The sequence below is a fragment of the Calliopsis andreniformis genome, chromosome 3 (genome assembly GCF_051401765.1).
Source record: "Calliopsis andreniformis isolate RMS-2024a chromosome 3, iyCalAndr_principal, whole genome shotgun sequence".
In the NCBI taxonomy this organism is placed as follows: Eukaryota; Metazoa; Arthropoda; class Insecta; order Hymenoptera; family Andrenidae; genus Calliopsis; species Calliopsis andreniformis.
Genome location: NC_135064.1, coordinates 18,291,581 through 18,307,017, shown reverse-complemented (window position 1 = coordinate 18,307,017; position 15,437 = coordinate 18,291,581). Strand labels below are relative to the sequence as shown.

The 15,437-nt window shown below is 38.9% G+C and overlaps 1 protein-coding gene across 3 annotated transcripts in view; it reads left to right on the top strand.

Moving 5' to 3' along the window:
• Positions 1-15,437, top strand: part of LOC143188625 (uncharacterized) — a 103,974-nt gene that overhangs the window by 17,310 nt on the left and 71,227 nt on the right. For all 3 annotated transcript variants that reach the window (XR_013003551.1, XM_076392973.1, XM_076392972.1), the window contains exons 2-5: positions 4,799-4,898; positions 8,493-8,680; positions 9,572-10,640; positions 12,870-13,123. Coding sequence is in view for 2 of the 3 variants with exons in the window: in XM_076392973.1 (XP_076249088.1) it covers positions 4,799-4,898; positions 8,493-8,680; positions 9,572-10,640; positions 12,870-13,123 (1,611 nt within the window). In the remaining variant the exon portion in view is untranslated. The remainder of the gene's footprint in view (positions 1-4,798; positions 4,899-8,492; positions 8,681-9,571; positions 10,641-12,869; positions 13,124-15,437) is intronic.

Genomic DNA, 15,437 nt, shown 5'->3' with positions numbered 1-15,437 from the left:
CCCGAAGAGTTTAGGAGCTGTTTTCGCAAAGTCAATTAAAAAGTTTGTCGATGCGGTAGACTAACTTTTCTGTGTAAACAAATAGGTTCGGTTCACCGTATGTGACACGTTTCGCTATCTTTCAGTCCTCTGAAAATTACGGGGCATTCGTTCAGTTTCTCCTGGTTCTCTCTCTCTGGCATTTCCAATTCATCGTTTAAATGTTTTGAGGCTTTGAAAGCGACTGAATCGTTCTTTACGTCCACCAGGGAATACTGATGCATACGGTGCATAGGAAAATGGTGTTCACTTTGTAGCGTACTTAAAAAAGCTACGATAAATATAGAAAATGTAGGAAATACTACTGATTATTTGTATATTCGAAAGAAAACAAAGAAATACAAATGTATATGCATAGTATTTTATTAAATGAGTTTCATTTTACTAGAATATATTTTCTTTTATATTGATAGTCTCTCTTGATTTAAATACTATTAAAGAAGTTGATACTCATAAATAAGACTGGGACATTATTTTTTAAACTAAATATGATTTTTTATTATATCACTGCTATTGATTACCGTATTTATTGAATTAGCTTTTCACGATTTTGCGTCTGGCTGAAAGCATTTTCACGGTCCTCTTCCACTTGAAGGAAGTTATTGAAAAAACGTAACTAGGCTTTGTGTGTTTTTCCTTATTGGGAAACGAAATCCCACGAGTTTCACGCTTAAGGAGTGGAGCGGATGGGAAGCAATCGATCTATTTCAATGATTCAGAAACTTTTCCGCTGAACGACAGTCTCTGAAAAAGGAACAGGTTTTCGGCGTTACTTCGTTTCCGCGATGAATGATTTATTCAGTCCGTTGCGAATGCTTCATGGCGAATACCCCAATCGTCCCAAGTATTCTTCGAGATTCTAACTTTTCACCAGAAACATTGATAAATAATGAAAATTACGTAATCGTTTCATTTCAATTTTCGCAAGACATACAATACTATTTTTTTTATAAAGTGTGCTTTATAGAACTAACTATAATAATTTGACTAATATACTTTACTAATAATTTACTTAATATGATAATGAAGTGAACAGACACTACAGTAGTTTTAATTTTCAATAAAAATGTCATTCCTTTCCTTTTTCATTCACCTTTACCTACTTTCGAAGATTTGTTCAGTGAACCCATAATACGCGAACCCATAATATTAAAACGAGTCTACAATATTCATTTTTATTAATATCTAGACTGTACTATTAAAATTATTTATAACTTCAATTTCATTTTCTTTTGCTCTATTACAACTTCACCTGCAAAATCTATTTACTACTTTAATCAAAAATTCCACTTTCAATACATATCGACAAATCATCGATCACCCCTTCTGCAAGGTCTAAACACAGTCCTCAACTCCATGAAAGTAATTTCATCTCTAGGTACCGCAACCCTAAAAAACCAAATCGACATTCGACGTCGAGACAGCTAATAAATCAATTATCCAGACTCTTGGTTCATCCACTTTTTAAGAAACGATCGTAACGTTTGCCCAGCGCGCTCGTTCATCGGAATTCGAACGAGACCGCCGCCATTATATTTCCGTTTCACGTAGAATCGATGGCGGGGAGCGTTGCGGCATCGGTTAGAGTGAGTTAGAGCCAGGGACTGACCTATCCCATGTTGAACGACCTCGACGAGCCTCGAAGGCCAATGCACTGTAATTCATAACTTTATCAGACGTTTCTCTCGTACCTCCGACAGCGTGTGCAAAGGTTGTACTCCATATCGAATCAAAGCAGTACCCACTTTCCATTTTCGGCGAGCGAGATTAAACATAGGCGGTGGGAAAATTGAATTCGCGGGAGAGCAGTAGTATCCCTTCGACCTTATATTATTTATACGTGTTCAATAAGGTACAACAGAGAATAGGTATATGGAACGTAGAGTACAGGGTGTCTCAGAACTAATGAGGAATGGGGAAATGTGGTGCTCTAATAGAGAATTTATTAGAGAACATAAATTAGTTTTGCACTTATATTTTCGGGAAATTGACATTCGAAGTTGTGAATATTAATTTTATGTTATGGATTTGTGTTCTGGTTTTTAAGGGACTTGGCTTTTAAGGAATACGCTTTAACTCAATCTCTCTTCGTTAAAAATACTAATTTTAATTAAGGTATAAATTGAAATTGAAACTGAAATATTTTAAAAGCGATAGGGGGTTCGAAATGGAATCAAAAATATTCCATAACGAAATATATTATATAAATAATATTAACGTTTCACTATCACACACCTAGAATATATCTAAAAAAAGGCGCATAGGATTCGAAGTCATATACCATTATATGTACAATTTTTTATAATAACTAATTCTTCTGCTGTTTTCCATTTTCATTATTTGAGTTTAATATTCTACATTGGAATACTTTCTAATTAATTACCTAACGAGATACTTTCAAATTAATGCAATATTTGTATTTTCTCTCGTGCATCGCGCTTCAAATGAAATAAAATCGATAGCTCGTTCACAAAGGTACGAGCTTTCCGATCTCATCCTATGGGAAAACTATCTTCGTAAGAATAATTAACACCGAGAAGATCGCGGGGGTGGGAGGGAAATATAAAAAGTGTCGAGCTCGTCGCGGCGCAGTGTATTACCTGGTTCAAAGCTGGATGGCTGCAGGCGTTAGCACGATCGTCAGAGAAGATAAAAGCTCGTCTGTATATTTCGTCGAATGAAGTAGCGCCGTTGTGAGCCTGATGGCAGACTCAGCAACGAATAGAGAACTGACATTGATGAATCTATGTGTCCGTTGTGTTACACGTGGACAGCAAATTAAAACATGAAGTGAGAGAAGAATGCATTTCGTGAAGGGGAAACAAAAATAGTAAACATTTTAGTATTCTCTGCTCAGCGATCTTTCGTTTTCTCTCATGAAGCGTTGCAAATATTTCAGAGCCCCATTTTCACGTCGTAAGGACACAGTTTACATCTACATAACTTACTTATGTCTATTGTTATTCTATTATTATAATCTTTTTCATTTACAGTTATTCTTGAAGGTTCAGAAATTTCTTTTTGTAAAATTGCAAATTTTGATTGATTCGATTCTTTTAATATTGAAAGGTGAATCCATCTAATTTAAAATAAGACGGAAATGAGGACTGATGAAATTATGTTTGAGACCTCCTCTCCGGGTTATGAGTTATGGAAGAGACGTCTAAACTACACCTGAAATGTGTCTGACATCACTGTTTTATACATCTATTGACTTATTCTACTGGCATCGCTGCGCCTGGTTAGGCTACTGGCAGTAGAATAACACTACCGACAGTAGAATAAGTCCATAAGTCAGACATATTACAAGTGCATTTTAGCTACATATAATCTCTAATAATTCAAGCACAATTTTTCAATCCGTATTTTAGCATGTACAATCACCCTCAATATTTCTGATACTTGTTAAACATCCTGTATAATATATGCTTGATTCATGCTACATAGATTTTCTATAATCCCATAATATTCATTGATGCATAGCTTTTGTATAATCCTACAATATTCTATAATCTACTACCGTACAATTCTATTATCCGCTTTAAACAATTTTTCACTGAAATCGCTGCAAAACTAGAGATGATTCTAACATAGCTACGCCCATAACATTTGCTTTTCGATTCCCCCCTTATCTCCGCTAACTATTGTGCTTCCTTTTAAGAATCCGTGACGCAACGCAGAAATCAAGGGTGGAAGACGGGGTGCAGAGCGGATTCTATTAGTCCGCGGAACGCTCGAGCGCAGCGATTTCCGCGAACATTTGTACGGGGAACGACCATTGCGAGCGGCCGCTTTGTTTCCGCGCCGCCTTTCTCTTTAACCGTTCGCTCCCCTCCCGACGCGATAAAAAGTTCAATATCGAGCTGAAAAGCCGTCGAGGAGAATAGCGTGGCGAGAGGGGCATATGCAAGTACTTCCAACAGGCATCGCGAAGTGGCGAGGGTTCCATTGACTTCCGGCCGAAGTTCGGCCCGTGAGCCCAAAGGGGAAGTTCTCGGATCTGAAACTGCGCGCGGAAACTTTCCTTCTCGCTCAGGTAAAACTTCCCCGAATCCGGAAATGGAGACCCTCGCGCTTCTGTTTCCTGTTGTAGATGGAGTATCGCCGACAGACCTCGTTCCCCTTTCCTCGTATTCCTTTTTCTGCCTTTTTTTTTATGTTTCCCACTTTGGGGAGGTTTCGCGGGTAGAAGGAGTCGATATACCCTACTGTGCATAAGTATTTCGACACTTTCATGCTATTGGGAATGCATGAAATATGTACACTTTTTTTATTTATACTAGCTGCTATTAAATGTTATTCTTATAGGAATTTTATTTGGTGTATTTTATGTAGATATTTTGATAATGTGAGTGTTCAAATATTTATGCAGAGTAATGTACATAATGTCTTGGATATATGTACATATTTGTAGGAAATTATTTGCTGTGTATTGGGTTTAGTTTTAGGGTAGAACCTCAATGTAGAGGTTCATGTTACTATTTGTGAGTCAATTTTTTTAATGAGTCCAAACTTCAAACTGCTTTTATACTAATTATTTCTGAATAACAAAATTTAGATTTCGACTAATTTTTAAGGGATTTTACAACTGAAGATTTAAAAATTTTAAGAAAACTAGGCCACAGAAAAAGTGAAAAGGTTGAGTTACTAATTACATAAGTAATACAATTTTATAATCGATTGAATTATATGCTGAATTATATTTTATATCAGTTCTCTGCTGACAGAAGAAATATGAACATAATTTTGGTGTTTGCAGGACACTGCCAAAGTGGAGAGCCATTCGGTGGTAGAAATGCCAGGAAAATAAACGATCTGAGGGACGAGCTGCAAAGCGACGATGCTGAGCAGTCGTATATGTGAGTATTATTTTATGAACTTGAGAAATTTTTATCTAGAGTACGAATAGATTGCAAACTGTAAGAAATCGAATCAGGTCGTAACGAGAAAAATTCTAAATTGATGAAAAGTACATATGTATGTAACCACAATGCAATGTAATTTCTCGCTTTTCATTAAAAAGTTTGGGTCATTGCTAGGAATTTAAATTCCTACTGTGCCTCTAAAGTAGGACAGTTAAGTCACCAAGCCTCCTTCAGGAATGTGTAACTCGTGTCTCCGTCACCACGGAGTTAATAAGTAAGTTGACACGTTAATTACCAAGGCCGACTATCATATTTGTGGAACGGTGTCAATTGCACCAAGCGATTCTAGTTTAATATCAGTCCCAAAATAACAGTTATAGGGAAAGATATACGAAGCACACAGGGTCAATACAATTTTCGATTCCGACGAATATTTTTCTTCTTGCTGAGTAGTTTAAAAAAACATACGAAAATATGAGAGCCTAGGAACCTTATTAATTCTACAAATTTAAGGCTACAGGTACTCTTAAGAAAACTCTCAACCACACATAACTGATGTGATATTTAAACTGTTTAATGTTTAATAAGTCAAATATTATTTTCTTCAATTTCAAAAGCAATTCCAGTTTTTTAACCCTTTTAGTTTAATGAGAATTACCGAATCAATATTTACCACCCAAAATGTTGTACTTATCCCAAATGTTACTCTTGAACCAATGTATTTCCACACGGCGACAAGTCCTTCCACAGTATATCAATTTCTGAAAATATAAAATATAACCGTACCAAATCCATCTAATATTCTTACATGTTTCATATTCATGCGATAGCATTTCACATTCCAAAAATTATAATATATTTAAATAACTTCATATTGTCGAGTTTGATCGAAAACTTTTTGCCAGGGGTAGTATTACTTCGGCACACACAAACATTGCAAGGCAGTTCCACGCCCCACCTACCGCCTCCCACACAAACATTTCCCGATTTTCCGCAACACCAGCTGAAACGCTTTGCCATGAAGTCGTTCGCTCAACGATCCAGAAGGGGACAAGTGCAATGCGCGAAAGGTACACGTTCCTCACCGTCTCCCTTAACAAGCCCCTTCCAAGGGACTTGAATGAACTCCGATCGAGCCATCCCCCCTCAGCACGGAATCGTCATTAAACCGCAACTCGGAGTCGCAGTTGCCTGCAGGGGTTGGCGGGGATCAAACGAGAGCGGGTCTCCGAAGCATGGCGGGCCGATAATTACGCGGGGCACGAAATAAGGGTGGTCGGACCGTGTCACATACTGGAAATGTTCTAATTGGCGTGTAAAGGTACGAATGCACCAGAGTTCGCGAACAGTATGGAAATTGAATTTCCTAGAAACTGGCTGTTCACGTATCTGTTCGTATACATACTGTTCTTGGTGTTCGTGGAAAAACTGAGTAATGTGGGGTCCATACTGCTATTGGCGAACAGCTCGCGAACTGTGTTCATCAGTACTGCAGACATTTTTGCGAACAGCGAACAGGAAATAGCGAGCTCCTCAGTGAACAGCGAACCCTGTTCATTCGAAAAGTGGTACATCAAAGTATCTGTTCCCGAGCTCACAGCCTACAACTGTTCTCAAGCAGTTCTCAAGCTGTTCACGAGCTTCAGGGCCAATACACACGAGCGATATTTTGACCCACGATCTCGTTGCGATCGTATGTTTTTCTTTGTTTTCCTGATTAGAAACAACGAAGACAGACATACGATCGCAACCAGATCTTGCGTCACAATATCTCTCGTGTGTATCAGGCCTCAATCTAAACACGATGCTGTGTTCGTTCGTAAACTGCTTGCAAGCTGCTGGCGAAGTCTTCGCAACCAAATTGTCTGGTCGCGTATCTGTTCATAAAACCGAGTAAGGGTGATGATAAGTTTCCAAACTGTTTGCAAGCACTGCTTGTAAACTGTGTTCGCGAACTGTTCCTTGGTGTAGACCCAACTTGAGATAGTTGGATCGCGCTCGCGGAAACGCGAACGTATGCACGAGCTGTCGGACGTCCGTCTCAATTACTCCGTGGCACGAATTGTAATTACCGAAGAGACGCGCTAAAGGCTCCTCGGACCGACGACGGGTGAAACAATCCAGATTCTCGAGACGGCAGTTTGCGACGCGACATCGACGCTAATAAAGGAATGCCGACGGTACCGCCTAGGGTTTTCGTTTCGAATTGCTGGGATCTTGGAGGCAGGCTTCTCACGGTCGATATACAGTATTGTACTGTATGTATGTGCTGTTTGACCTGATAACGCTAGGCGAGAGCAAGTTTTGTTGGTTTCAGAGGCTCTTGTGTCGTGGGACGTGCTTTTTAAGCTTCTTTGCTCCTTTTCTATGGTAAAACCAGGCTGAAATTAAGGGGCGAAAGCCCCATTTTTTCATGTCATAAAATAGATTTCTGTAAATACTTATGAAAAAGATTATGCTCGAGTCATTATTATTTTTCTTCAAAAGTCGTATTTAATTGAAGATACACAGAAAATAAATAAAAATACTAAAAACAAGTATTGCGTTTCTGTTATTTGAAATGAGTGAGATTTCAGTATGAAAGTATTTATTGATTATAGCTTATTTTTTAAGGATACAAACATTATTGGTTTAGATAGATTCTATGTAATCGTATTGACGTTGATTAGAAATTATTTGCATAATTCGGCTGACCTTATTGTTAGTATAATAGTTTCGAGTGTTGCAATAAGCTTGGGGCTACCTTTCTAACGACACTATCATTGCAGCTGGAATTCTTGTTCGTGAAAAAGTGACTTTATGTTTACCATTTCTCGTAGAGTTGCGAAATAAACTGCTTATGGTTGTCTATGATATTTACTGCCTATAGTCTCAGAATAAAAAGCTGTGTAGGAGTTGACACTATTGTCTCCGTGTCTGCTTTATGTATTATCTCTAAGATTTTTTAATTGTACGAACTATTTATACCTGTTCTTAAAAGACACATGCACACTTATGAACAGTGAGAAAAAAATTAACATAGAAAAAGAAAATCTACATAGATCTCTTAAATTTTATAAAACGACACTATTTATCGTATTTACAATTTTCTATTTTCCACATTTAGATATCAATCCATAAATCGAATTTCCCAGTCCACCAACAACTCAATTCACTCATTTCACTGAAAGACATTCAATAACTCACAATTAAGCTCTAAAACAAATTTTAACTCAGCCATCAAATCAAATCATGTCGATGCAGTGGAATCGCTTTCCACGATGAAAGGGGACCCATAAAATTTGCAGTCAGACCATGGATTGCCATGGTCTTTAAGCAGATTGGCCGTACCAAGGCAAACGTAGCTGCTGTTCCACAAGTACGAGAAAGGTTGCTGGAAAAACTTTCTGGAAGCTGCTTTCACGGCGGAATTTTTAATACAGGGATGGGGAGGGTAGGGCGAGATAAAGATAGAGAGATACGGAGAGGGTAGCAGAGGGTAACTTAAAGAGGTACACGGTGTTATACATGCTGAACGGAGAGGATGGCTGAGGTATAATCTTTCCATTCTGCCAAGAGGAAAAAAAAGTTGGCTATGTTGTCCATTAGCTGGGATGCGTCTCTCGAGGATAAAAAGGCGCTCGATGAGAATGAGAGCTCCCTCTCGTCTCGGAACGCGGCAGAGGTGTCGGAGACGGAAGCGGAAACGGTGCCCCTGGCTGACGGAAATAGGGACAAGGTCCTCGTTCCACCAGAAGGTGTTTCCAGCTCGCCCCATCGGTCTGGCTTGAATGTCAGTGAGTAGAAACGATTACTCTTTCAATTCCCGATCACTGGTGCGCGCCATGCACTGTGACAATCAGTTTCGTCTGTTAATGGCGTTAACAGGTTGATTGCTGTACTATATTCGGTGAAAATTCTGTCAGCGATTCTGATTTTAAATGAAATTGATTTTAATCTGTAGCTTTGATTATTTCATGGTGCTACTTTTTTGTATAAATGTTTGTTAAACGAGCGTGGAATGTGTCTGGCTTCAGAAGTTGTTCTACTCACAGTGATCAGACGCAGCGATGTACGTAGATTAGATTAGTAGAATCAGTCAAGTCAGACACATTTTTGTATATTATAGGTGTTCTTTTAATAATTAATTCAGCACCGAAGCCTCAAATGAAATTTTATCAATTCTTCATATTTGCCTTATTTTCAAACTTCTGAACCTCAAATAACCTGTACATTCTACATTTGTAATTGACTAAATTATATTTATATTTATAGCGTAAAAAATACGCAAAAGCTTAAAACAATATTTTTTGTCCAACTTCAACCCTAATTAAATCAAGTAGATATCATCTTTAAGAGATTACTTAACATTCTAACCCTCCCAAGATCTACGACATAATACCACGTAATCCCTCCCATGATAAATATTCTAACTCCCTGATCATACACCTCAACCTCCACCGACACAGACCGACAAAACGTTCCCACAATTCACCTGCGTGCCTTTCAAAACACACGCAAAACTCTCGCCAGCGCTTCCCTATAATTTATCCTCGATCAGTCTTACCTCCGCTAAAAAGATCAAAGTCCCATTAATCACGAAATCCCAGACGTAGAAACACCGCCTCTGAAACTCACTGCTTTATCATTTCGCATAAACATGTTCCGCGCGAAATTGCTCGTTTCAGCAACAACATCAATCACCCGCCGAAAGGGGAATAGCAGTGACAGGGCCCGCAAGAAACGTCGCAGAGGCAAGGAGTCGAAGTCGCCGAGCGTGAACCGTCAGCGCGAGCTCGCGAAGGAGGTACGCGAGAACGAGATCAGGGGGAAGAGGGGCGGTCAGTCGAAGAAATCGAAGGACTCACCTGCGAGAAGATACCGCGCGGAGCGACGCAGGAGGAGAAAGAACCGCGAGCGAAAGCGAGGAAGGAAGAGGAGCAGGCAGAACGAGGAGAGGACCGACGCTCGCAGAGGGTCAAAGTTCAAAAGACGGATGAACGACGCTCCAGCAGCCTTACTTCTTCAGAGACCCGCCAGCCGTATGGAGGACGCATCCCTAGACTCTTCGAACGTGACATGGAGGAATAACCAAAATCTATCCACTGATCTTGACTCCCCAAATGTCACACCAACGTCAAACCTTCAGGATCAGCTGACCACGGAGGCAAACAAGAGGAGCCAGACCACCTCTCGTTACAGAGGCTACGAAGACACAGTGGAGAGGGAGTTCTCGAAGCAGCTTGAAAGGGAGATCTCGAGGACGCAGATGGAGGACCCAGCCAGCCTGGAGAATCGTATCCTGGGCAGCTCGTTGACGATTCCTTACAAAACCTCTGAGCACCAGGAGCAGAAGACAGAGAGTCCTGGCGATGCTAAGCTCAGTAATTCTAGGTACGATGCTGATAAGATGCTGGGTTATTCGAGAACGGAGGAGGACCTGCCTATCCTCGATTTGGAGAACGAAGTCCTCGCGAGGCGGCTGAAGGATTACAATGCTTACATGACGTCGAGCTTGAAGCTGTCCATGTTGCCGCGTCGTGAAGACATGGAACGACGGAAATCTGGCGGGTCCCATTTCCATGGTAAACCTATAATTGACGGGGCCGAGTTCGAAAGGCTGGAAGGAAAGAAAGGCGCAGGGGCAACGAGCACCACTGACGCGTACGACGACGATACTAAGGGAGATTTATCATGCATAAACGGGACTTTCGTGCCGGCGCCTCTCGCGCGGCATGCGCTGATCAAATATGTAAAGTAAGTGGCTTTTAGTATGAATAATTCAGCTCATCTGAAAATGCCAGCGTGCAGGGATTCACGTCGCAGCGATTTACCTTGTAACGATAGGTTCCCGGACGCGCTTATGAAGCTGTCCCAGCTCGTACGATGTTGCGTGGAGCGAGGGAAATGGGGTCCTGGCTGATGGAGCTTGGGTGGAGCTGGCGAACACTGCTTTTGTTTTATGAGTCTTCCTGTACGTTCAGACGTTCACTTGGGTGGGACTTTGGGTCCAGGGATTGGGTAAATAGAACAAGAGATTCTTATTTTTTGGGGAAGTGTTTATGGAGATGGTAGCTTCAGGTGTTTGTGATAGGGTACTGTGAGAGTTGTGTAGTGTGGAAATAGAGCCATGGGTGTTGGGGTTTAGGTAGAGGTGGTGAACCTGGCTTTATCCTAGGATTCCTCATATGTATTGGAAATGTGTTTCTATAGAAATCTGTAGTCGAGAATTAGGTAAAGACCAAGGTTCAAATGCTTTAGACCTATGGTTCCTAACATTGATAGCTTCAGGCATTTTTAACAATGTATCTTGAGAACTTATGGAAGTAACGTAGACAATGTGATACTTTATTGTAGTATAACTATGGAATCCTTATGTGATAAAGTTTAGATGAAGGTGTTAAACACAGAAATTTTATTTCATGTTTCTTCATGAGAAAGTATTTATTTATATAGGAATTTATGGTCAAGAATCAAATGGATAAATAGATTCGATTCTAGTAGACTCCGTCTACATCATAAACGTGATATGAAGTTTAGGTGTCTGCAATAATCCATTTGAAGAGCTTATACAGCTGACTTGAACAACATGCTGCTTCATGCTGTATGGAAATGCAGTTGTGAGTAATGAAGTTTAGACAAAATTACCTGTTCAGAAATTTGGGCATAGAGATTAAGTGAATATGTACAACTCGAACCAAATCTAACTTCCTCAGCATTAAACTTATTGTTTACAGTGTTAGGTATTAAGCAGTTACGATAATGTATGCACGAGATTTGTATCCGTAGAAACTTGAGTACCTCGAATTTATATGTATATTTAAAAGTTTATTTGTGTGAATTTTCAGTTTTTGAGAGTATTAGCATAAAAAAAGTGTGCATTAAATATCCCTTTAAACAACACAAAATAATCCAAATGAGTTTAACTTATTCTGTTCTTCTTTCTTCTCTCCAATTACTCGCAATTCTCAAAAGCCCATTTAATTAATACTCCAAGCACATTATTCACTGTCACATCAAACTGCCAGCCTCCAGTGTTTGAGAAGTAGAAGAGGTTGAGAGAAATCCTCGCCTTGTCACAATTTCTTTTATTTCATTAGTCCTTGTTTCAAACTAATTGTCGTTTCAGCAGTAGCCCAGTCATGAACTTTGCAATGGCCCCCCCTTCGAATGCCATTCGAACTTTCAACCGAAGTAATGGCCCTCTTTCAAGGAACCAGTTAAAACGTATAACTGCTGTTCTCATTTTCTGGTCCAGGGGTTCTTTGAACGTCGCGCCAGCGAAAGGTTCCTTTCAGAGCTGTCCCTTCGTTTTGTTTTTGAACAGGGCGCATGTTTGGGCATTGTAGGGGGTACGTGGCGTTGTATTGCTGCTTGAAATTTCCCCTTTTCGACAGGGAACCGAATTACTGGGACAACTTCGTGGCGAGATTGTCCGGGAACCAGAAAAGTTTCGGCTTCGGGAGCTTGAACTTTTCAATGCGTCGACGTGGCGGAATTACTTGCAGCCGCTATAAGAGTATAAAAAGATTGGGAAAGGCTGGGGAAATGAATCCTAAAGGGAAATAAATCTCCGCTTGAGCGAACTTTCAATCGAGGAAACGAATATCGAGACTTCAATGCAAGATGGATGTTAAAAATAAAATAAGAGGAATGAAAACAGAACAGACTATTACTTGCTGACAGAAAAATAATATTCTGACGTGGATCTTTCAGTCTTTCCTCTTAACTCTTCTTGTTAGATAGAATATAAAGGACGTAGAGAAGAAATGATTGCAAATGCTACTGTCGATAAATTCACCTTTATTTAATAATTGATATTATTGAATATTAAGAACCTTTGACTAACAATTTCAAAGCCAACTAATTTTGTGACATCTGAACTCATTTTACAAGAAGAATTAAACGTTAAAATTAACTTTTGGGACAAATTGACTTACAGTGTAAAAGGGTTAAGGGTTCTATTATTATCAATGTTTGTTCAAGATCCTCGATACCAGGCCACGAGTATTTAGAAGCAGACTATGAATGCACGCCAGGATTCTACATGGTGACCGTAACTAGTAGGTTGCTATGCAGAAATCGTCAATGGGTCGGAGAGATGCCAAAGTGTAAGCCAAAGGAGACTCCAGTGGGAGTGTGCGCTGATGCCTCTTGCGATCACATTTGCAAGGAAGTCGATGGTAGGCCAGTGTGTTCCTGTTACCAGGGATTCAAGCAGGAGGAAGATAAATGCATTGGTAAGCTATATCTTCGTACTCCAAACTTTTGCAAATCCATTTTCCTCACGAGTATCTTTTTTACTTTATGTATTTTTTATTTAGTTTTCGATATTTACTTCTTATTTCGAATTTTTTGTACGATTCAGAGGAGTTTCATTTCTATTATCCAACACTCGCATATGGTACCCACTCCTATTACCTTTATAAACATAAAAATAGTCATGTGGTACTGTTCTCAGTAAAATACAGCGAATCTGTTTTAGTCGCAGCGATTCTTGCAATTTTAAGTTCGCTAATTGAATAATTGATAAATTAACGAAGGAAATATTCTAAATCAGTCACTCTACTTTTATAGCAGTGAGCATTTTTGCAACCTTTAAATTCGGTAATCGGTTGATAAGAAATTAAGGAAGTAAATATTTTAAATCAGTTAGCAATTTTATTATTTTCGTCTCGGTAATCATTTAGCATTTAGCATTTTAGATGCTTTAATCGATGCACTTTCGTTCGTATTTTATAATGTATACCATCGGAATATTTATCTGACAATAATCCTGCTGTCAGAAAATGTTGCACGCAATAGTTGTCATCCTTTTTTAAACCCCAATAATATTTGGGTAATTTGGAGACACAAGATCTCCCATGTCTTTTTTTGGATCACTACGAGCGCTAAAATGCACGAACGATAGGTTTTTCATGCGGAAGGTGCTCCATCGGGCCGATAGGGAAAGAAATTTCTCGAGATGAAATATCGACAGGATACTTCGCTGAAATATTGACAGCTTCCGTGTTCTGGGATCGACAAGTTCTTCCTATCGGTATTAAACATGAACGATTTCGTGCAAAAGTCATCATTTCACTTTTCTTTTTTTCCACGTTCGATGTATCGGCATTCAGTCCTCCGTAAAGTTAAACAGGACTGTCAAAATTTCATTTTTTGAACATCTCGCAAGTTTCAATGAAAAGTCAAGGCTGAGAGCCAAAAAGTAGATTTCAAGTTTCATTCTTTCCTTCCTGTTTTCGCGTTCGAAGTCAGCATTTTCGAAATTTAGATAACGTTATCGTTGCATAACGATTTTTTATCTTTCTTTTAAAGGGGAAATTATTGATCCTCTTAAGCTTAAGTAGGAATTCATTTAATGCGTGTACAGGTCTATGTCCTTAGAACAGAAATTCTCAGAAAAGAAGTTTTTTAATAAATAAATTTGCAGACAGATTTTCCTAATAGGGTAGCGAAGTAGTCGCTGAAAGTACGCGAAAATAAAAGTGCAATTAAAGTTCGTTAATTCGATCGAGTAGGAGAAAATAGCGTCCATTAAACGTAAATTTAAAAATAACCCTGCGAGAAGTTAAGTCTCACTATATTACTCGGGAAGATCTGAAGTCAGAAATAGGGTTAATCTGGATAAATCGAAAGGACAAGCAGTTGGAGTTACATGAAGTTTCCAGTTAATGGAGCCAAGAAAAATGAAGCTCCACTGCACCGAAGGAAAGATACGAAGAAAAAATTGGGACATAGTTTCTTCAGTCTGAGGAATAAAGAAATCAGATTCATTACACTTGTATAGGATTACTTAGAATAAGTGTAACACATTTTAACAGACTGAATTCTAAAATTGTATTATAATTAAATCAAATTCCACATTTTTCTGATATATTTCAATTTCTAAAATATTTCATTGTAATTAAATTTGTAATATCTCTGTGACAGAATTGAAATCTGTCAAAGCTGTTACGCAGGTTTTCAATCATTTCATATATTGATTACAGACAATACATTTCTCCTATCTTAATTTAATCTTCTTCTGTTTGAATGCTACTCCCAGAAGTTTCATGGTCATTAAAATCTTCTTTGAAAGGAAAAAGTAATAATGATAGAAACATGAGTCTGAAGCTTAGCCTAAAATAATGAAATTTTTTCAATAGCTTTATAAATCAAACGCTAATAATAATAATATAAAGGCTGTTCAACAGCTGGTACCATAAATTTTATGAGATGACTGTACATGCCACAATAAGGCTAAAGTCAAGAATGACGAAATTGCATTTGAGGTAATACGTCTGACTTGGATTATTCCACTGACATCATTGCGCCTGACCTAACTACTGCACGCGACCAGTAGAATGAGTCAGACATATTCCACGCGCATTTAGGTGCATCTTTAAAAATTAATAACTCGGAAATGAACCCTCAAACGCAACTTCTTCATTCTTGACTTCTCCTTCATTTTCGCATATAGAATCGTTCCTTTAAATCTCTGACAGCTAGTTAACTCAAATTCACAAGTAACAGTACACGAACAATTCACAGATTCTCCCATTGCCATAGTAT